The following is a 23,911-nucleotide window of genomic DNA, read 5'->3' on the forward strand; positions in this document are numbered from 1 at the left end:
AAGCAGACAGAAAACAAATTGATCATCAATTATGTACCCGAAAATTTTCCTTTTTTTTTGCACAAAATTTAAAAAAAAAGGGCCAGAGAAATTCTCTTTAAAATATATAACTTAAAAATTTGTGTGCCTTACATTTTCGTTTTGTTTTTGGATTCGCTTGCTTTCCAAAAATAGTTTCTGTAGTTGCAATTTTTTTGCAAAACTTTTTGAAAAACGACGTCAAACAGAATAGATAAAAGTCGGCGAGGGGCAGTCAATGAAGTTTTGTGAAAAGTGGGGGAATTTCGATCTTTGATTAATTTGTCCAGATGGGACTTGTTTAAGAGAACTTTATCCTTCAGACGTAGGGAAATGCGAGCCTTGATGAGAGCTTTATTTTCCGATTAATCCTTGAGAATTAGTTATAACTAGTTATAGCTGTAAAATACGAAGAAGACATTTTTAACAATGACATTATTGATATGCATCAGTTGATGGTGTTAACGATTAGAGCTAGTTAACAATTTGTCAATATATTAAAGGAATCCGACAATCTACTAAAGCCGAAACTCTTATATGGAAACCTCTTAGTATATCTTAGTAAACCTTAGAGTTAGGTAAGGTTAAGTAGGTGGACATCTTAGTAGAGGTCCCACTGTCCCTTGTGTTGACAATCCTAGCAAGGACTTTTATCTCCTAGGATAGCCACAAGTTTGTGTTAGGTACGATTCGAGAGGTTGTTGTTTTGTGAATTGTGATGTAATTTTCAACTAGTTTTAGCACTGAATGTCCTTGGAAAAGAACTTTGTGGGTCTTGAAATAGATGAACAGGATATCTTTACTGCATTTCTCTCCAAGGCAAGTAAAAGTTATCTAAAAAGTATTGGATATATCCGATCAAAATGTTTTCATATCTATTGGAACCATTCTCGCACAAATTTAACTTCAAATATTTTATCTATGGAATTTAAAAATTTTCGCCTATTTGTTTTTGTATTTTCCAAACCTAAATCTAAATACTTATGTATTTTTGAATGTATTTATATAGATATAAATATGTGTATTGTACATATATACTTATATATTTATATTCATATTTTCAAAGTTATTTTTGTGACTGTATAAAAAAAAGAAATTGTTTATTTTTATGTCTGTTTTTTTCTCTTTTTGATTTGCAAGTTGTTGTTGTTGTTGTTGCTGTTGCTGCGGTTGTTCTTTTGTTATTTATTGCAAATGCTTGGCCAGCTGTTGCTTTTGTTGTTGGTTTTAGCTGCTCTTGGACAATATTGACGCATATCTTTATTCATTTCGATTTGTTTGTGCAGTTTTTTGTTTTGGTCTCTTTTCTTCTTGGCGCTAACCATAAAGTGAACGACTTTATGAAAGTTCATCAATAGAATGAAAGAACAACCCATTAAATAAGCAAAAACAACTTTTTTTGGATCAAGCTGAAGCTGGAACTTAAAGTTTAGAGGATTTAATGAAATAATAAATAGACCTTGTGTGAGCATAAGCAATTTGAACAAACATTCATTATAGTTAACTACTAAATATTAGTTGATGTTATTGTTGTTTACTAATCCAACAAGTTTCAATTAGGTGCTTGACTGCTCTTCATGTCAATGACCTCAAGGCAAGTTCTCAAGAAAATCCATTCAACTAGGTCAAAGGTACTTCATTCTACATATGTCTATATACATATGTATGTGTATATATAGTCCTGGTAAATTAGCAATTAATTGTTATTGATATGATGAACACAAAAGCCCACATGAGAAATATATTAAATTACATTTCATGCACATTAGCTACTACAAAATCAATCAGGTGCATAGTTAGTTGCCTGTTTTAAGTGCTTTCGATGGTTCGTTTCTGTGGGAGGTTCAAAATTTTCAAGTCATTTTCACCAATTCAAGCATTTAATCTCTTAGTCGAAGCAATTTCTAACTCATATTTGTGTAATTTGTCATTGTCATTTGCATTTACATAAAATATTTTCCTTTAGCTTCATGTGGGCAGAAATAAATGAAAAGTGGAATGTGAAGAACTGAATTGGTTGGCAATAAAATCGAAGAGAATCTAAGAAGAGCAGGTGGTTCGATCTGCAGCTTTACTGTTTCTTTGTCTTGGAAATATGGCAAATAAAGTACAAAAAAGTAAACGAAAGTATAGACAACCAAAAGAATAAGCCAAACGATAAAAGTTTTAATCTTTTTAGTAGATTTTCGATCAGCAGATTTTGACATCTTTCAAAAAAGTTGTATAATCTTGTCCATGTTTTCGACTGCAAAGTAAATGAATTATGTTTTCCAAGCTTTAGTCCTATTTAGTCTAGAAAAATTACTTTTTTTGTTTCTTGTATGCTACAGAAAATGGTTTAATGTAAGGCTAAGTAATGCTATAAAATCATGAATCTCTTGGCTGAAATTTGAAAAGAAAAAACACTTCAAGCAACTTTTGACAACGTTTTCAAACGAAATTTTGGCGAAACTGCTTCGTATTCTCAACATTAATTTTCTCCAGATTTTAAATCCCAAATCCCATATCCTTAATACTATTCTCCTTTAGAGAGTACCAAATTATTAAAGATATAGTCTAGATTCAGGTAGTATGTGAGCAGAGAGAAGAATTCATTTTGAGGGGACCTTCTAGAACTAAATCTGACCCTAATTTGTATGTAGATCAAGTTACATTGATATAATTGCTGATATTATGTGTTAATGAAATGGAAATGCCTTATCTGTAGCTAGATTATATGTATATCTAGCTAAGTGCTTAAAAAAATCTGAACTCTCAAGACCCCAAAGTCATATGTTATAGACTTGTTTTTGGCTACATTTTCTGTTTATGCTTTCTTTGTTGTTGTTTTTTTGTGATATTTTCTTTTCTTTTTGTTGTCTGTCAACAAAATCGTATTAGCAGGAATGTTTGTTTTTGTCTATTCTTTGTTGTGCATTTGAAAATATAGCAACAAATAGCTAATGGCTAAAAAAAATATCAAGCACATTTAACTCTTGGGCAAGAGGCTTTTTGGTGTGGCGAAAGTGATTTATGGTTTTTGCATTTTGTGCCAAGAAAAGACCAACCAAGCCAGCGAAATCCAAAAAAGAAAGAAAAAGCCATCCATCAGCAAGCAAATGAACAACACGAAAGGCAATTATTAATTAATGAAAAATGAAAACAATGAATTCATTGCAATAATATTCAAAATTCCAAATTCTAAATATAGATTTCGAATATGGCACCAAAACGGGGCAAACACAAGAAATCGAAAGATATCGACTGGACGGCAAATGAGAATTTTCTCAAGGAGCGTTCCATGATCTATATAGAACACACCACCGAGTGTCCCATCTTTCAGACGAAAGCCGAAGAGTTTGGTAGTTTTTTGCAGGAGCACTTTCCAGAGCGTCTCTTCCAGTTGGTCAGGAATAAGAATGGCACCCCACGGGATGGGGCCTTTGAGATTGGCTTCTCGCAGAATGCCCGCACATCGGTGCATAATTTGTGGTCTGGTTTGGACAAAGGACCGCCGCGAAGAGATAAGTTCCCAGCCAACTATGATATGTTGCTGCCCGATGTCCAACGAATCCTTAAGAAATTCTATCCCGACAAGCCCGTGGGCATGGATGAGGATGATGAAGACGAGAATGAGACATATGATTGAAATACAGGAATTACACAATTTCAGCTCAAAACAAATCCCTCAGCTAATGCCACATCCATTGTCATGGGGGAGAGAATGACGACTGACGACTGACACCTGCTACTATTATCAGCCTAAACAATTTGGGGCGATTAGCACTATATTGGTCTTATTGTTGTTGGCAACGTCTCTTGACAGCTCTTTTCAAAAAATAAATAAATGAAGAAGCCAAATAATTAACAAAAATCCCCCACAAAAAAGAAATACAATCAGTTTTAGTGGGCGTCCAAGCGACGTCCCATTGTCTGGCAAACTCATCCGCCACTTTCGTACCCTCTTTTTCCATATGTCCCTCTCGCTCACTCTTGTGCACGTTTCACAAAACAAATAACCAAATGCAATTTCAATATACACAATGATGGCACCCGGAGGGGCAGGAGAAAACTAACTATTTGATTTGATAACAAAATGGCAAACAAAAATCACATAGAGAAAATAGAAAATGGCAACAAGGAAACTAAAAAATAAACCAAAATCTATGACAAATAAATTAAAGGAATTCACCACACGAACAATGGGATGAAATTGGTTTATTACTCACATAATCCCTGAATTGTAAAGGGCAGGGGGGGGGGATATTTATTTCATTCTAATTCTGTTGGGTTTTCCATTTAGTTAAGAGCTTGAAGTTTTGTATTCTCATTATAGCTCACCTAATTGTAATTCCCAACTAGTTTTAGCGCTGAAGTTATGGAAAGGCCATTGCAATTCTTAAATGCTTCAGCAATTGATGGTTCTCTAGTAAATTGTCTATAAATTTAGGTATGTAGGTACATATGTAGGTCTTCAAATGGTATACTTATTTTATCAATACATTTCTTGACTTTAAGTTGCTTTTTCTAGTTTATTACCTAAGCCACTTAAAAGAAAGTAGAACCTTATCATAATTTCGTTTCTCAGTATTCCGATGACTAACAAATTTCATAGCTAATTGAAATTCTCAGCAGGTTTAAGTCCAAAATTAAGTGGAGGAAATTTTGCAAAAGTAACGTTTTGTCCTTTGGCCAATAATTTCTGACATTTTGATCAATTTAACATTACACACCTAAAAGGTATGAAGTTTTTTGTTTGGGAAGTTACAATTATAATGCTCAAGGCTTTTATCACAAACAATTTCCACATCAACGCTCGCAACATCAACTTCAGTTTTTAACTTCAACATCAGCTGCGACTTAGCCAACAAACTTTTCCATGCAAGCCAAACATGAAAATTTTTGCCATTGTGCAGAAGCCCCACACACACACACACATGAAGAGAGGTGGGAGAGGGTAAGCCATAAAAATCCAAAACCAAATTACAATGTTGCAACAATAACAATGAGAAAAAATTCCACAGAGAGAGAAAGAGATATAGAGACAATAACAGCAGAACGAGTCAGCCCGAATTCTATACCATAAGGGCTTTTGGGCCAACAATTTGAACAATAAAACTTCACAAAGGGATGCCAAAAGGGGTGGAAAGGGGGCTAAAGCGGGAAATGGGAATGGGGCTAACTACATGACTAACAATCTGGTCTGGTAGTTCCGGCAAAAAACAATGAAGAGCAGACGCTAGGAGGAGGATAAAGGGGGGGTTGAGGTGCTGTTGCAGTTGTTGAGTTGGTGTCACTTGGCCGGATCAACATGCAAATTAGGCTGGTCAAGTGCAGATGGCTTTTAGATTGGCACTTGGACAAGGCAAACAAAAAAACACATTTCTCATAACACTCTCTAACTTTTAGACTTTAATGCTCTTCCCCTCTCTCTCTCTCTTTCTCTGACTAGTTAATTCTATGTGGCCACATCACGTATACGTCATGTAGACAGTTTATAATTCACAAGCAAAAGAGAATGGGCCAGCAAATCTGGAGGAATGGAACAGCCGCCAATGTTCATGCACATCATTAATATTAATAATCAGAAGAAGAATAAAAAAAAAGTCTGTAAAAAATGGGCAGCAAAGTTGTCAGCCAAAAATAAAACAGCGAAAGTAAATTGGTAGAAGCAGAATAAGCAGACGACGAAAGAAAGAACTCAAAAAATACAGAAAGAGGCCAACAAACGATGCCAAAATGATTTCAACACACACACGTACAACAAATTTTATGTGCGGCAGCACAAAGAGATGTCAACATTTCTGGTTGATGCCGCAATTTATTTGTTGTTGTTGTGATCTAAAGATGTCGCCTTAATGATGCCAGCAACAGCAAACATCGGCATCAGCATCAGCACCAGCAGCTCCGACTGCAGCAGCATCAGCAGCTGCGTCGGGCAGCTAATAGATGGCAATCCCATAAGAATAATCAAGATAAAGACTCCAAGATACCCTTTAACCTTTAGCTAAACTCCAGTTTGACAACAATTTGTCATTCACTTCAATTCTCCTGAGGTTTATGGCTTACTTACGTGACGATTGTAATACGCATTTCTGTTTATAGCATCTTGAAATCGATTAGCTTTAATCGAATTACAGCTAAATCGATTTTATCGCTTTGTTGCTTTATCTAGCAAAATTAAAGTTAAGTTCTTCATTACCCATTTGAACATGGGTTTCTGGAATCCAAAGACACCCTTAACAACAGACGTGTCGATTAATCGGGTCGGTTAATCATCAGTAATCGATTAGTGTCGATTATTATTCCATGGTAAATTTTATTTGCAAATCAAATAGTTGCCCGATGGAGAGATTTTTATGACTTGAACTATATTCATAAGATCTCTTTTTCTTTCATTCACCTACTTTTACTTTCAGTATAATTCATTTAATCGTTACCTTTATATCAAATATATCCCACTTTTGAAAAAAATCTGTACAGGGTATACAAAATAGGTTAATGTCCAGTGCAGGCAATGGCCCTGGAATCATTTTTTCTTTTCATTTCATTTTATATCGCTGGTGAATTTGGATCTCCCCTGCACTGAAATGGAATGCTTGAAAATCGAAGGCGACAATATCCAAGGACAAGTCAGGACAATTGCCAAAAGAAATGAAATGCTACAGAGCTGCAAAGAGGAAGCATCTAAATGTAAACAGACCGCAACATTTTGCATTATGGAGTTTTCCACACTTTTCTCATGCGTTTTTTTTTTCCCTTCTCCTTTATATGTATTTGGTGGTTAGTTGGCATCTATTTTTAGGCTACAGCGGGAGTTCCATTTCGTTGAAAAGGGGAGTGGAGACGAGGTGTATTGGTAAGAGGTTTGTTTTTCAGTTGGCTTGTGCCAAAAATTCTAAGCCCTCTTTGCCAATTGCCAGGATAACTCACTGATGAGAAAATAATCGAAGAAAATTGCATACCATGGCAAAAAAAAGGAAAATGTATTAGTGGATAGAAATTTTCCAGTACTTGAAATTGAGATTTTCGATATGTCTATTATACGAATATCGATTCGAATACCATCGATACATTGGCAAACATTTCAAATTCCAGCTTATTTTCGTTTAGTTTTTGAACAATTTCCATTGCCTTTTGTCCCAATCAAATGGTTTAAATCTAAAGCACACATACACACACCCACAAAGTTAAGGTCAAATCTGAACACGTGTGTGTACGTGTGTTTGTATGAGTGGGCGGATAAAAATGTGGCAATAACTTCAGGCCTTTCTGTGAACTACTAGGCAGGAAATTGCAGTAGGCTTTAAGGACTAAAACAAATGACAAGCCAGTCAGCCAGTTGGCCAGCATTTAAGCCTAGGCATTTGTTTTATCGGCCTGAAAGAATGAACAAGAACAACTGTAACATGGCTTAAATCCTTTTTTAATGAGCAACGGAGCTTGCCAATTGGTTGGGATTGACTTCAAATTGGCCTTCTGCTGATTGCACGCTCAAGTGGGCGCTCAAGTGCAGATTGCATTTGTCACACCTTAATTAACCGGCTTGTTAAGGTTGACCGCCGCAAAGGTTACGGTTACAGCCAACGTCGACAAACATCAACAAGAACAACATCAGCAGCAACCACAAGAACATCAACCTTTTCCAGCTTGTTCTTGGAAAGGTCACCTCATGGAGTTTTCCTTTTGTGTTTTTCTTTTTTTTTTTCTGGTCCTTTACTTCATTCTCGATGCGCGCGTGTAGTGCGCTTGAAGGTAAAAATCTTTGGATATATGGGATACTGTAGACCTGAATCTGAAACTGAATCTGAACTTTGGCCTATTTCATGGTTTTTGAGTCCGCTAAGGGCATAGATATAATTTCATTTTACATTTGCCCTATGCCTTATCCCTGCCAACACACACGTGTCGATTGCAGGTGACAATGTCAAAGTGAAATTGAAATTTACATGAATTTTATTTGTTGAATAGATGCAAATACTTGACTTAACTTCCACAATTGGAAAGTGACAAAATATGCTCCAACAATTCAAAGCGAATGGCCGTAGGAAATTTGTCATTTTGCAACATTTGACTTACTTTAGAAAAGCCACCGAAAGAAGCAATTGAGAAGAAGTAAAATAAGTCTCTCTGTGAGCAAAGCTCCATATATCCTTTAAACTTATTTATAAAATCATCTGAGAAGGAGATAAACGATTCGCAGCATTTTTCTATGTGTAAATTATGCTATTGAAACTTCATGGAGAAGATCCTGAATCAAAATATGCAATCAAAACATACAAGAATTAAAAATCTGTCAGGATATATGATTACATACTTGAATACATCTGAAATATGAAAAGTTATGATTTGCCCAAAAGAAAGCGTTCTTTCTTTATTATCAGTTTATAATCATGAAAATATGTCATGTCATCTGCTCTGTGTTTGGCACATGAATCATGATGAATGATGTTCAACTTTTGTTTTATATACAAACCATATATTGTTTATATGTATATGTATATCCGCATCGTAAAAGTTCCGTGCTTGGTCTCCTTTTGCTGTTAATGATCAGGATGATGGTGGGCGGTGGGTGCTGGTGATGAGGATAATGATGAAGTTTGGTTTTTTGCCTGGAAACTTAGGGGGAAAAATAGACAAATAGAGCAGCAGAGTAAAGCCAATAAACAACGGCCAGCGTACACGGGCAAAGGTAATTAAACGCAAATAGGCTGGCAACAAAATAAAATTTTGTTACGTTTTATATACTGCCTGGGACAAGACAAGGCAAGTTAGCAAGCAACCAGGCAACCAACCACGCATGAGTTATATCCATTTTCGGTTGACTTAAGACACACCCACAGGGTCACAGAGCCATTGGGCCACTGGCCCTGCGGCTCTGCGAAAAAAAAAACCCCAAAAACCACATCTCAGGACCCACATTTATGATGGCAACAGAGTTGCCTTTGGCATAAAATTAGTTTCGTTTTTAGTCTTCATTGCTCCCTCTTCGTTGCTCTGTTGTTTTTTGTATTCTGGCTAGGGCTAATTAAAATTTATGACACCTGTTTATTTACAAAATATTTACACAAAATTTTCTAAAGATACCAGAAAAATAAAAAGCTAAAGGTAAAGTATAAAATATATAAACAAAGGGCACACAGCACACAATGTGCATGTTAATTGAATTCAGTTTTGGAAGAAGCAACAGGAGACGTCTAACAAAAGAGCTAGAGAAAAATTTTAAAGTGATTTATTTTTGAGTGAATTAGAGATTTTGCTAAACTTTTCTTCCTGCTCTAAAACTTGTTATATTCCTTAACTTTATCACAAACTTAGAAACTATTTTGTAAGTAGAAAATACTTGTGTGTTATAAACTCTTTACTTATAATATTTATGCTTAAAGAAACAAAAAGGTTGAAAGTGTTGAGATTGTAAATAAATGAAAAGAAAGAAAGTTGTTGCTCTTATTTGCTTGCTTAAGTTTCATTCACTTGCGATTCCAAAGTATTGACCTATAATAGGACAGAACTCTTTGAAGCAATTGTATTTCAGTTGAAACGACTTGAAATTATTTATAACTTTCACCTGATGGTATGCAATAGTTTTCAATTTACTCATTAGGATATGCGGATACATTAAACATACTTATTTATAAAGCTAAACTATTACATTTACCATGGATAAAATACAAGTATAATATAGGCTAAGAAACCTTTCTCCTTAAACTAGGCAATAGGTTTGAAAAGTATTCATTGTGTTCAACAAATTTATATCTTTAAGTGTTATGAAATCGAATTTATGTGTTGCTTATTGCATACTTTAGGGAGCAAAACTATTCCCTTTTATGGCCCTAGATTCACCATTGAATATAAGGGCATTTAAAAGCTTACTTCAATTGATGCAATAATTATAGGGAATGTCTCGACTACTATCTATTTATATACTTAGCCTCAATGTGTTTAGTTAATTAATTAAGTAATTGCATATCGATTCACCTTCACCGATTTCTCACCTAAAAGTATTCTATAATTTCTGGTATGTGGATGAATCACGCAGAAGCAAAATAGCTGAACAATTTATTCTATTCACTTTGATTTTGATTTCTTGCATCTTTGATGAGTCTGAGACTAAATTTATCACACACACACACACAAATTGACCCAAGCCCTTGCCCCTCCAGCCTTCCGACCTCTACCCATTCATGTCTTTAGCCGTCGGAACCACATGACTCTTGCATAAATGACGTGATATAAATAGTCTTACCAGGCATTTGTGTAATTGCCATAGGAAATCCAAAATGCAGAGCACAAAAGCACCAAATATCTTTACTTACCAGCAACTAAGTATACATATAGACATACATATGTATTGGTATGTATGTGTGTGTGTACCTGGGGGAGCATGTCCATGGGCCATTAAAATCATTTTTCGTGCGTTTCATTATGGCCAAATGACAAAGGCAAATGAAGCATGGGTTGTGGTTTTTTTTTATACTGACTGAGGCTTTTTTTTATTAAATTTTACATATACGTTTTTGTCTGTTGTTATACATCATCATCGTCATCATTATCATTATATATATATATATGTATATATATATTTATGTAAGTATATATAAACTCATAAATTAATTGTTTTTTTGTATATATATGTATGTATATATATATAGAGAGAGAGAGAGAGATTCGTTTTTGTAATACAGTTTTAGTTGTTTTGTGTGTTCAATTTCAATTTGTTGATAATTTGTTTTTTTTGTTTTTGTTTTTTGGTTGTTTATCTCAAACTCGAATGCAGTTTCAACTTGGTAAAGTTTATAGTTTATATATATATGTATGTATATATAGGCAGACACAGTTATTATTATTATTATTATTTCTTTTTTGTTGGGTTTTTTTTTTTTTTGGTTTTTATGTTTGTCTAATCATAATTTATAACTCACACATGTGTACATACATATACATATACAATCGGCCGTTTTACATTTACATACATTTATAACCATAATAATTTACAAGTTAAATGGCTTAGAAATTAATAGTAGGATTTCCTATCCGTGTCCTGTCTATGTAACTGTATATCCTCTGTATATATCTGTGTCCCAAGTGTGTATCAATGTGTGTGGGTGTTTCTGTGTGTGTGTGTGTGTGTGTGGGTACATATACCATAAAACACATTATAATTAAAGTTAAAAACCATTTCCATGTCTCTTTTTTTCTTGCTGTCGCTTCATATTTTTTCTTTTTCTTAGAGGTTTTTTTTTCCGTCTGCATATATTTTCTTTGGATATTTTTCATAAATTTATTCACTTGTTTTGTTTACTTATTCTTCTGCTTCTCTTTCCTTACTTTTTTTGATGATTGGGCCTATTTACATAGCAATTTCATAGCACATAACACAATATATATATATATATTTTATTTGTTTTAAGTATTTTTTCTCATATATTTTGTATTTACAAAGGTTTCTGTGTTCTTAGAGAGAAAGGAAAAGCAATAGAAACAAATATAAAAAACAATTTCAAATTTTCGAGCTGAAAAATGTTTAACAATTAGTTAAAATTTTGCATATAATATTCATTTCATCAGATTTTGTCAGTTAATTAATAATATTTTCCGTTAAATTTTTTATGTTTTTTTTTTTTGGGTGGTTGTTTTGGTGCATTAAAAATAGTGCAAAAATACATTTTTCAAAAATTGTTTATAATTTAGTTTCAAAAATTTCTATATATACTTTTATATTCTTTTTTGCTTTATATTTTTTTGGTGCATACTTTGAGGCGGTGCATTTAAATCACAACATTTACAATTTTTAAGTGCATTTTGTGATTGTGCGTGTGTGTGCGAGGGTTTGCTTGTGTATGTGTGTGTGTGTGTGCATTTAACTTCATAATTAAAAGTGCTTAAAATTTTGTCTGTGTGTGTGTGCGTGTGTGTGGCTCAAAAGTCAGTTATAGGACGGATTGCTTTTAAGCTGATTTCTTTGTGCAGGTGTCAAAAACGGTTTTAGCAGCATCAGCATAATGTTGTGTGTGTGTGTCTGTGTGTTAATGTGTGTGTATCTGTCTCTTTTAAGGTACTTGTGACTACTTATGTTTATAGCTGAAATATGTATAAGTATGTTTAATCATAGAATTTTGATTTCCTTTTTTTGGCTAACCAAAAAAATGTTTTTGTTTTCTTCTCTGTTCTGTTCTGTTCAGTTTAGCTTGGTAAATCTTTCTGCGTGTGTGTGTGTGTGGAAGACTACATATGTATGTTTGTGTTTGGTGTATGTGTGTTTGTGTATGTGTTGTGCATCTACCAGAACAAAATACTAGCTAAATTAATTTCAAGTCTAATACAAATTCAGTTGGTTTCCGTTAGGTTTACGTTTTGGTGCAAATTTTGGTGCGTATATATATATGTAAATTCTATATAAATACATATATATATTTTCAGTATACTAAAAATTGTTAATTCTGCATATATATATCTTTTAATTTATCACATAAAAATGTGCAATGAGTGCAAAATGTATCAACTATACGCTAATTGGTTTGTATGTTTTTTTTTTTTTTGGAATTTCGTTTCTTGTTGCTAATTATTTAAATTTGGAAAATAATTCATACGTCATGAAAAACAAACAAATAGAATGACAATTAAATCGGCATATTGTGTATACTGTGTTTTATTCATTTTTATTTGTGTATATAATTGATTCGTATTTAATTTGTGGATGCGGCTCTACAATGACAACAAAAAAGACAATAAATAAAATATTTAAATGCAATTTAAAACGAATCCACAGAACTTTTAACTCTTGTGGCATTTTGCTTTTATTCATTCACATTCAATTCCGATTATGCACTCGTTTATGATAATAATTGGAAAAGTTTAACTGTAGGAATGGGCCCATCGCCCATCGAGGGCGTGGCTCAAGTTCAAGTAATGATCTAGCCTGCCAGCAGCAACTTTAGCTGACTTTCTGTCTGACAACTTTTAGTCAAAACTTTCGCTGATTTTATTAACTTTTTCTTATGCCATTCCACTTTTGCTAACTCTGTGGGCACATTTGCGAATTCCACAGTACTTTTTCATGTTTCAACAGTGTCTCCTTCAATTAGTTAGTTATTCAATATTTAAGTGAATCGCTGCTGAAGTTTTTTGTCTTTTAAAAACCGCATAAAACTATTTCTAACTGTGTGAGAGATGAGAAAATTTAAAGCGTTTAGCTTTGCAACTAAAAATTGGTTAATTTATCTGTGGGTAAATGGTATGTTTAAAAATTCCTAAAAAAAATATTAAATATCTTCTTTATAGTTTAAGAGTATTAACATTTCTGGAATATTAAGTAGTTACAGGACAAAGTTTGTATCTATAGAAACAATACATATTATAATTGTTTCACATCGATTTGCCGTTGTTGAAAATGATATTATGGGTTTAGACTCCCTAGCCACCTTTACTTCGATCGGTAATAGAAAAATGATCAGACTAAATAATGATTTCACTAACTATGTATTTTTTATAGTGAAAGTGAATGATAATTCCATTTGAGATCTAACAAATTCATTAAATTTAAATGTAAACATGTGTAAATCCATTAATAGAAGTCACACTTTAAAAAACATTGAAAATGTCCTTGAAGAGTTGACTCTTTCAAACCCATTTTGGGGCATTGTAAAACTTTTCAAACAGCCAAAAACTTTGATTATTTACATAATCTTTCAAAAAGTATTAGTTTATTTTAAGTGTCTTAAAGTTTTCGACCCAGAAGATCTGTTTGATATACCAATTGACGATTTACTGATAATATTTGGGATCGTAACAAAATCTGTTGGTGAAAAAAAGGAATATTGCTTATTTGGAAAAATGAGGAAGGTAAACTGCAGGTTGGAAATGCTATAAGTAGGTGAAACTTTCAGCGTTTTCCGTTAAACTTAGTTTGATTTACCACTTTATAGTCGGAGGGTTTTGCATTTTTGGATTGATCTAATATTTTGGGCATTTTGAATGTAGTTAAAATGTTGGGTAGCAGAATTCATTAAATTTCTGTCTATTGGCTTTGAATTTCAAAGATTCTTTGACTTAAATCTTAACTGAACTCTAAGAAAGCAAAAGTATGAACATATTCAGTTGTCTGGATTCAAATGATTGGCAATTACCACCAATTTGTTCCTCTCAATCAGTTTTTAGCATTTTGTGGTTTTCTAAGCTTGTTTTACAAACAATTTCGAAATGAAAGTTTCGTTTGTTGTTTGTGTTTTTGGAAATTGAGAAGCAATTTATTACAGCAATTTGCATGCAAAACCAAAAACTATGTTTCATTTGTTGCATAGTTCTTTTTGTTTCTTGGGTTTGGTCTTTTGTGGTTGTTCGATTTGATGCTTCAAAGATGCCTTTATGTAATTGGTCAAATTGGGTTTTGGGGTTTAATTGGACTCTGCGCGATAAAAAGTAAAATTGCCTTGGCATCAGTGGCTCTGGTTGTCCATGCATTGAGTGCAGCTTTCCAAAAATGTTTGATGAAGTTGAAGCTGCTTTGAATCAATGGCATGGACAACACCTGATGGACCATTGTAAGATTACTTTTTCTAGGTTTTTTTCGAAGATTTTGGTTTTGGTTTTGCATGCAGCCTCCAAATTAAATGCTGTGCAAACTTTTCAACATTTTCACATAAAGAGAGAGAGAGAGAGGGGAAGCCATAGCGACAGAGAAAGTAGAATTCGCTTATATAACTACCAAAAAGAGATTTTGATAAAAACATTGAAGAATATATTTCTCTTGTGCTTTGCGCTCGTTTTGTGTTCAGCAAAAGCAAAAGGGGTTAATTTTTCATTTGTTTTTTGATATTATAATTATTATTTTTGACATCCATTTTGACTAAATAACATTTATGTTTTGAATAATTTTTCTCATATATATATATATATATATTCATCTATATATTAATGCATATTTGACTGTTCAGCTTTTCATTACTTTACCAAAAATTGTGTTACTTACTAAGCCCAAATTGGCTGCAAATTCAGTTTGAAATCGTTCCCAAAAATTACCTTTCAATTAATACTCTTTACCTGGCTACCAAATTTGTTTTTTTTTTTTTTGCCTTTCCATCTAACTTATGCACACATATACATCTATGGAGATAGAGAGATCCTACGAATAAGTGTATATATATATATATTCTTATAATTGTGCTGTGCCTTTGTGCCTAATTGTCTATTTGCTTAATTAATGGCTAAAAATTTGTTTCTTTTGTTTCTTTTTTTGTTTTTAAGTTTTTAGATGGGTAGCCTAGACAATGTTGAAAAGTTTGCTTCTTGTTTGCTCAAAAGCATTTTGTAATTCTCAGAAAAGCCTACCACAAAGGCTTATACTTATCTTAGCATATACTTATGAATATATATAACTTCTTCAAGTATAAGAGAGAGAGAATGAGGGTGTGTGTGTGGGTATAAAGCCAACATTTCCAGTGCACTTCAAACTGTTTGCTAAATCTAAAACCAAGAAGGAGGTAGAAAATTAAGATGAAGATGAAGCAACAGAAGGTTAAGTGGTTTTGCTTTAAACAAAGTTTTCAAGTTAAGTAGGTAAGTAAGCGTAAGTGTAAGCAAGAGAAGGCTCATTATGATATCAGACAACTGTTTTCCTGCTGAAAATGCCAAAATATATTTCAAATTCCAAAGAAGAAACAAATTCGTCTAAAGCAAATTCCTTTACATATGAGAAATATGCAAACAAAACGCATCAAGTTTCCCAACTGAAGACACTTTTATGTCAGAAAATACTTTAAAGGCATTTGCAAAGTTTCCACTCAGCAAAAGTCTTTTTCAAGTCAGAGACGGTGACAAGTTTTCCACAAAGAGAGACAAGACATTCCAAAAGGTATCCAGTAGATACTTAGAATGACCAACAACTATGTAAATAAGCAATGTCTTTCAAGGAGAACTGTAAGTTAAATGCTGTTTGATTGGTATTTTTTGATATATACATTTTCACTTATAACTTTTGCAAATTCAAGTTTAAAATAATGACTGAAATTCAAATAAAAAGTAATGCCTTTAAGATTTTTTGCCAGTATCAGATTGATGAAGGGAGTTCAAGTGAGTGACATTGTAAACAGAATTTCGAATAAACCAGAAGGAGACCAATATTTCAGTTGGAAGCTGCGGCCAATAAATTTATCCAAATGGACTGAGGATCGTTTTATAGAGAAGAAGCCTATTAAAAAGCCATTGGTATGTAGGTAGATTAGATTAGCTAAGTAACAGTTTTGAGCGTCATTCATTTGTATGTTTTTGAGTTAAAAGTCAACGATTCAATGCATCGATTTTAGAATCATTCAAGTCGCCAAATTTAGTTAACTTTCTTCCTTTTTAGAATGAAGAAAAATAAAACTTACTCTGTTCTTTTTTGCAACTTCTTATCCTTAAAAATTTCAATAAAGATAGAAAACTGTTTTCAAATTAATTTCCATTTCAAGAAAATTACGTAAATTACTATCAAGTTGAAGATAAACAATTTCATTTTAAAATCTAGATTGAGTTTGATCCGCTTTTGAAATAATAAACTTACTTTAATGTGCAGAGCCGCCTTCCTTTAGTGTGTTTGTGTGGGTGTGTGTGTGTGTGTTTCTGGGTGGATGAGTGCTAGTATTGTGGAAAAGAAACTTGGAATTCCATTTGGACTAAGAAAGAAAGGAAAAAGGGAGTGGGTGGGGGGTTGAGAGAGAGTCAGAGATAGGGAGAGAGTAAGAAATCAGAAATGCATTGTTTGTTTTTAGTTTTGTTTTCAGTGTATATTAAGTTGTGTATTTGTTTTCATCATTTGTTTCGATTCCATTGTTCATATATATGTATATATATATATATATAATAATAATAATAATAATAATTTAAATATATATTGTAATATATATATTTAAGTAAACAGTTAATGAAATAAAGAGTTTTTGTTAAATAACATACAAAGAATTCAAATAAAAAGATGGCCGCACATTTATCAAAATCTTATATATAATATATATAATTCGGTGTTTTGTCTGTGTGTGTGTAAGAGTAAGAGAAAGTTAGTAGCGTAAAGACAAGGAGTGGAGAAAGAGAGAGAGGGTAAGGATAAGGAGGAGCATAACTTATGTACAGCGAAAAATCCATGGACGAAAACAAAATGCTAATACAATTTTACATTAATATCATACATAAATAAAAAACAATAGACACGAAAAACGAAAACCAACGAAATTGTGCGAAGCCATTCTTTGCTACAATTTGTAAGTACATATGTATTAAATATTAGTTATCTTTAGTTTTTTTTCTTACTTATTTTGTTTGTTCTCGTTTTTTGTTATTGAGAGGTTTTTTTCTGTGTGTAAATATACAAATACAAATAAATACAACTTTGGGTTATTGACTGTAACTGATGCGGAATCTGACTGAATGACTGAGTGTGTGAGAATGTGTGTGTGTGTAATCTATATACTTCTTACATATGTATATATATAGAGCTATGTATCTATGTGTGTTTAGGTGTGTGTATGTTTTGTGTGTGTGTGTGTGTGTGTGTTCTTATGCTTCGACTTTGTTTTAACATTTAACAATTAGGGATTACACACTTTAAGTTTTTTTTTTCTGTTTTGTTTTTCTTATCGTTCAATTTTTAATTTTTCATCTTTCCATTTGATTTTCTGTAAGGATTGGTTTTCCCATTTAAGTTTACTTTTCATTTAAACTAAAATTGTTTCAAAATACTTGAAATTAGTTTTTAAAAATGATTTGTGAACCTAAAGTAAAATCTTTTTTTTAATTTAAACATATTTGGTTTTCCATTTTTTGTTTTGTTTTTTGCCTTCTTCATTTCTTTATATACAAATTCATCTTCAGTTTTTTTTTTTTTTTGGTTTTCTGTATTTTTTTACACTCAATACTGTTTGTTTTTGCTCTGCTTATTAATTATAAAATGAAAAAAAAAAGAAATAAATTTATAAATTTATTTGAAAAATTAACGAAATGAAATAAAAACGATCTTCGTTGAATTGAAATAATCAATTATTTACATATATTTTAGCTTTAATTCTTTGATTTTTTTGTTTTTCTGTTTATAAAAGTTTTTCTTCTTCTGGTTTACTTGCACTTTGCTTTTTGTCGTCGGGTCAACACGGCGCGAGGGGAGTTTAAAAAGTTGTCGAGGGTTTGGTTTTTAGAAAAATAGGCCAAAAATAGATTTTCGATTTTCGTGTTTTCGTTATCGTTATCGTTATCGATTAGTTGCAAAAGTTGTGTGTCTGTTTCTGTGTGTGTTAAAATGTTCTTTCTCTCGGTTCCTGTTTAATGGAGTTTTATTTTCTGTTTTTGTTGTTGTTGTCCACTTTAATTTATTTAGTTTAGTTATTATTTTCACTTAGTTTTTAATAGAATTTCCTTCTTTGTTTTTTTTTCTTTTGTAATTTACGGCATAGAAATTTACATACATTTGTATATATTTATTTTGTATTATTATTATTTTTCATTTTCTTTTCGGTTTATACTATATATATATATATATATATATATATATATATATATATATATATATAGTTAAAGGTGGGTTATTTTGCAGTTTTTCCTTTTAAGTAAATAAATAATAATTTAAATGAAATTTTTGTAATTTATTATTTTTTTTTTTTTTTTTAACTTTATAACGAAGATCGTTGCTCTAAAATAGTTTTTTTTTTTTTAATTAGTTATATTGCTGCCCATTTAGAAGAAAATTTTGACTTAAAAAATGTTTCACTTGATTAACGAAAAATAATTGATTAATAACAATTTTAATTGGTTTTACTTATTTGTGTTTTTGTTGCTTTTATTATACGTTTTGTTGTATATAAGATATGAAATTTTATTGCTCGCAATTTCATATGTTATTCCATTTATCATAATTGTTTTAACTCCATTCATTTTATTTTCTTTGGTTGTGTTCGTTTTTGGGGTAGAAATGAAAAAACAAGAAGATAAGGAAAAAGTCTGACAAGGAAAATAAATGTCCTTTAAAGTATTGCTTCCAAAAAGTTCTCAGAATGTTCAAACGAAAAGAATGTTTGGGAAAATTGTCAACAGGTTTTCCTTCGACTGACTGAAAAAACTATAGAAATAACCCATTTGCTCTCTGATAGTTACAAGTGGCAAAAGGTTTAGCTCTTCTCTCCTTGCCATGATCCTTAGAAAAGGTATTCAAAAGAATGTTGCGATTTTTGCTTTCGTTTTGCTTGATTGTTTTCTAAATTGATTGTTTACATTTTTGAATAAGAATAATTTTGTTTGGTTTAGTTTCATTAAAAATGTTTAATTGTTTAGGCAACGTTTTGCCAATATCATTTCAAACGCAAAACCAAAAAGAAATGTAAAAAAAGGGAATTAGTATTTTTCCTTGGTTTTTGTGTAAATCGATTTAAAAGCATTTTTACAAGCCTTTTTATCTTTGCCCGTTTTGTTAATTTATTTATTTTGTATAAGTTGTTCATAGTTTTATTTTCTTGTTTACATATATGCATATATATATATATATGTGTATGTATGTATATATGTATATATATTTATATAAGTCAATTTGTAAGTAAGGAAAATATTTATCTTACTAGCAAAAAATAGCTGCCATTTTCATGAGAATTTCATTTGTATTCGAACAACACTAAAAAAACAAAACAAAAACAAACGAGAGAAAATGCAGAACATTTTTCCACCAAACAAAAGCAAAGGGAAAACGACAACAAAAAGAAAATTGAAAATCAAATGTTGAAAATTTGTTAATATTTAGTTAATATTATGTTTATATATATATATATTTACATAGAGAACGTAAATGATAAATGAAAAATTAAAGACAAAACAAATTGATGAGTTTATAATCAAGTCAAGTCTTTGTTTATAATTTATTTGGTTTTTTTTTGTTTTGTTTAATAATTTATTGTATAGTTTAGTTATTGTTGTTTTTTTGTTTTCATTCATTCATTTGCAGTTGTTTTTTTAGGTTTTCTTTGTTTTTGTTAATTTATTTTGTATATTTAATTGTTATATGTATATGTTTACTATATATATCTTTCCATTCGATTTTTGTTTTCTTCCTTCTTATCTTCTTTTTTGCCATTTATGCCTTTTCGTATTTTGTTGTATATGTATGTATATATAGTTCTCGTCTCACTTATCCTTCGTCTTTCTTTTATGCTTTGCCATCTTTTGTTTTTGATTTTCCCTTTTTTTTTTTTGTTTTTTGCTGTCGAATTTCGGTTTTTTGTTTAGTTTTCTTTTTTTCAATTAACATTTAAACTTTAATACACGTATAATTTAATAATGTACACGAAATATGTATATTTATATATATATATATATATATATATATAAATATATATATATATATATTTGTATATATTTGTAATATATATTTTTTGTTTGTTTTTTAATAATTTTTTTTTTTTTCGTTTTTGTTTTTCATATTTATATAGACTAAAAATAGTTTAGGCCCAAATATTTTTGTTGTTGTTGTTACTGCTTTTTGTAATGTTTTTTTTTTTTTTTTTTGGCGAAATGAAAAAGGAAATTAAAAAATGTGGTTTAATTTCTTGTTTTTGTTTTAATTTTTTAAATGGTATATTGGTTTTTTAGTTTTTGTTTCTTGTTGTGTTTGTTAATAATTAATAATAATAGTAATAATAGTGTAATAATAATCATAATCATACCTCTTAATTTTTGGATTTTTTTAATTTTTTTTTTTTTTTTTTGTTGTTGTTAATTATTATAGTTAATTTCTGCCTGTTGTTTTTTGTGTTTTGTATTTTCAGTTTTGGTTTTTGACTTGGCAAATTGTTTAACTTGTCTTTTTCTTGTTTCTGTAGGATTTTTCATAGAGCAGGCGGTGGTTGTGTGTGTGTGTGTGTGTATGTTTGTGTGCCAGTGTCTGTTCATTTGTGTGAGTGTGTGTGGCCTGGTTTAAACTTAATAGGTTTAATTTGTTAAAACTAATTGTAATTTATGTTTAACGTGGGTTTTGCTATGTGTCTCTTTGTATTAAGTGTTTGTTTGTGTGTGTGTATGTATGTGTTTGTGGGTGGATTGGGCAACAACTTAACGCCCTCGCGCCCAACGTAGTAACGCATCTGCTAACACATCCAAATGAGCTTTCGTCTGCAAGTAAAAAAGTAGCAAAAAGTGAAGGAATGAAATTAATACTTGGCGTTTTTTCCTTGTTCCCACATTTACCCCCTTGGATTCGTGTGAGAACTTACCGTCTTATAGAACATGCAGGATCTTCTATCCTCATCCTCGCCCTCGGGGCAATCGATAAAACCATCGCAAAGCACATGATCATCTATGCAACGATAGCGTCCCTGGAGATCTGGTGTGGGACAGGCAAATCTCTCCATGCCATCCATGGCGGTGGGACATTCTGCAAACAAAAAGAAAAAGGATATGAGGCGAATGGATAACAGGTTGCACAGTCAGTCAAAATAGTTTATGCATACGAGAGAAGCCAACACAAACAACAAAAAGAAACTTTTCACATAAATCGTTCACAGAAAGCTTGGAGAAGAAGATGCTGGTGTGGGGGGGAGAAGGTAAGAAAACTTTTGCCCACGCTAATGTCTGCCATGATTTGCGTCTAAATGTTGCAACTTGCAGTCGCGCATAAATGTATGCTACACTTTTTGCTGTTTGCTTTGTTATAAATAGTTTTCCCCCCAACGAACCCGAAAGAATGAAATGGAATCGAAGCAAAAGGCTGACTGGCTGGCTCGCTGGCTGGATGGCTGTCTGACTGGGAAGTCTTAGTCGGGGCTTGCACCGACGCCACCAACAACAATAACTTTATTTTTTTTTAAACTTTGCTTTTTTTGCTGCTCTTTCTTTCTCTCTCTCTCTCTCTCTATCTCTTTGCCTCTTTTCGCTGTGCCACCAACAAATACATAAAAATAAATCACTTGTAGGACATGTTGGCGCCTCCGGTTTAGTACCACATACACACACACACAGACACACACGCGGATATGTAAGGGCGAGGTACAATGGAGTATATGTCTACAGCTGCTACATAGCACCGAGCAAACACATCGACGAATTCTGCAGCATACTGGATGGATTAGTGGAGGACGCCAGAACCCACACGCCAACCATCATAGCCGGCGACTTCAATGCATGGGCAACGGAATGGGGTAGCCAAAGGACCACTAGAAGGGGCAGGGCCCTGCTGGACGCTTTTGCCACACTCAACATCAGTCTGCTCAACGTAGGCAACACTCACACCTACAATAAGGCTGGCAGAGGCTCCGTGATCGACCTCACGTTTGCTAGCCCCTGCCTAGCCCGCAGCGCGCAGTGGGCAGTTTCGGATATCTACACGCACAGCGACCACTTCGCCATTGTGTGCTCTATCAAGAGTTGTCCACCTGCACACACACCAACGACGTTCTACAGCTGGGCCCCAAGCACGCTGAGCGAAGAAGCGTTATTCACCATGATGACCCAAGGGACAAGGAGCAGCAGCGCGGACGCGGACACCCAGGCCAACCACATGGGCGACATTCTTCGTAGAGCATGTGATGCAGCCATGATACGCAAACGGCATGGACTCAACAAATGTAAGCCAGTACATTGGTGGAATGCCAGGATTGCGGATGCCAGGAGGCAATGTCATCAGGCCAGACGACGACAGCAACGTGCCCGCAGAATGCCCACGTTTCCGGAGCTGCTTGCAGACTACAAACGGAAAAGAGCCAACCTGAATATGGAGATCAAGAGAAGTAAAGCGGACTGCTGGAAGAAGCTGTGCGCAGATGCAGATGCGCAGCCACATGGGACTGCCTATAAACTAGTTATGGGCAAACTCGCCAGGCGCATAATGCCAACGGATCCAACCAAGTTGGGTCACATTGTAGCAACGCTATTCCCTTCAAGGCCGACGAGGAACTTAGCAGCGAGCGGAACACCATGTGCACCGATATTCACAGATGTTGGTGAAGTCGTGGAAGCAGGGAAGAGGATAAACGTACATAAGGCCCCGGGCCCGGACGGGGTCCCGGCTCTTGTAATCAAACTGCTAGTTTGCAAACACGCGTCGACGTTTGTGGAACTTTTCAACACATGCATGCTGCAACGGGAGTTCCCTACGAGGTGGAAGCTACAAAGGTTGGTCCTACTTCCCAAAGGTGATAAAACAGATGACCCATCTGCATACAGACCCCTGTGTATGCTTGATGTGATTGGGAAACTTTTTGAGCGCATCATTTGCAACAGACTGGAGAAGGAACTGGAGCAACGTCATGGACTGTCGGACTGGCAGTTCGGATTCAGGAGGAAACGCAGCACTATCAACGCCATCAGTTCGGTGGTAGAGATAGCCGCTAAAGCCATCGAAGGGCAACGCTGGAAAGGCGGCAACAAAAAATACTGCCTTATATCAACGTTGGATGTACGGAATGCTTTTAATTCGGCCAGCTGGGACTCCATTATCGCGTCCCTAGAGCGATTAAACATATCTGAGTACATAATTAACCTGATATGCAGCTATTTCCGGGATCGGGTGCTACTCTACGACACAGCAGCTGGTCCACGGAAACACACCATCACAGGTGGAGTACCCCAAGGATCAGTGATCGGGCCAACATTGTGGAATGTTATGTACGACACTGTCCTGCGATTGGACATGCCAACTGACACTCGCATAGTGGGATTCGCGGACGACATCGCCATCGTCACTGTGGCCAAGGATATACAGCAAGCGGAAGAAAACACCAATGCAGCAGTGTTCAGGATCCTGGAATGGATGGAGGCAAACTCACTATCCATAGCCGCACACAAAACCGAGGCCGTGCTCATAAGCAGCAGGAAAAAAGTGGAAACAGCCAGGATCGAAGTCGCCGGATGCTCAATAACATCAAAGCCTGCCATTAAATATCTTGGAGTCATGATGGACCATAGGCTAACA

General features: G+C 33.6%; 2 protein-coding genes across 2 annotated transcripts in view; one reads left to right on the forward strand and one right to left on the reverse strand.

The window, feature by feature from the left end:
• The first annotated feature begins 3,162 nt into the window (after window positions 1-3,162).
• Window positions 3,163-4,192, forward strand: LOC137577692 (selenoprotein BthD). The gene has a single exon (XM_068291226.1). The coding sequence runs from the start codon at window positions 3,218-3,220 to the stop codon at window positions 3,644-3,646; it is 429 nt and encodes a 142-aa protein (XP_068147327.1). The 5' UTR covers window positions 3,163-3,217; the 3' UTR covers window positions 3,647-4,192.
• A 16,579-nt stretch (window positions 4,193-20,771) lies between these two features.
• jeb (jelly belly) overlaps window positions 20,772-23,911 on the reverse strand; it is a 37,773-nt gene continuing 34,633 nt past the window's right edge. Inside the window, 2 exon segments of the mRNA XM_068289388.1 lie at window positions 20,772-21,114; window positions 21,216-21,376. Coding sequence (XP_068145489.1) covers window positions 21,055-21,114; window positions 21,216-21,376 — 221 coding nt within the window. The 3' untranslated portion in view covers window positions 20,772-21,054.

This window comes from Drosophila tropicalis, unplaced genomic scaffold (genome assembly GCF_018151085.1).
Source record: "Drosophila tropicalis isolate 14030-0801.00 unplaced genomic scaffold, ASM1815108v1 contig_593, whole genome shotgun sequence".
Lineage (NCBI taxonomy): Eukaryota > Metazoa > Arthropoda > Insecta > Diptera > Drosophilidae > Drosophila > Drosophila tropicalis.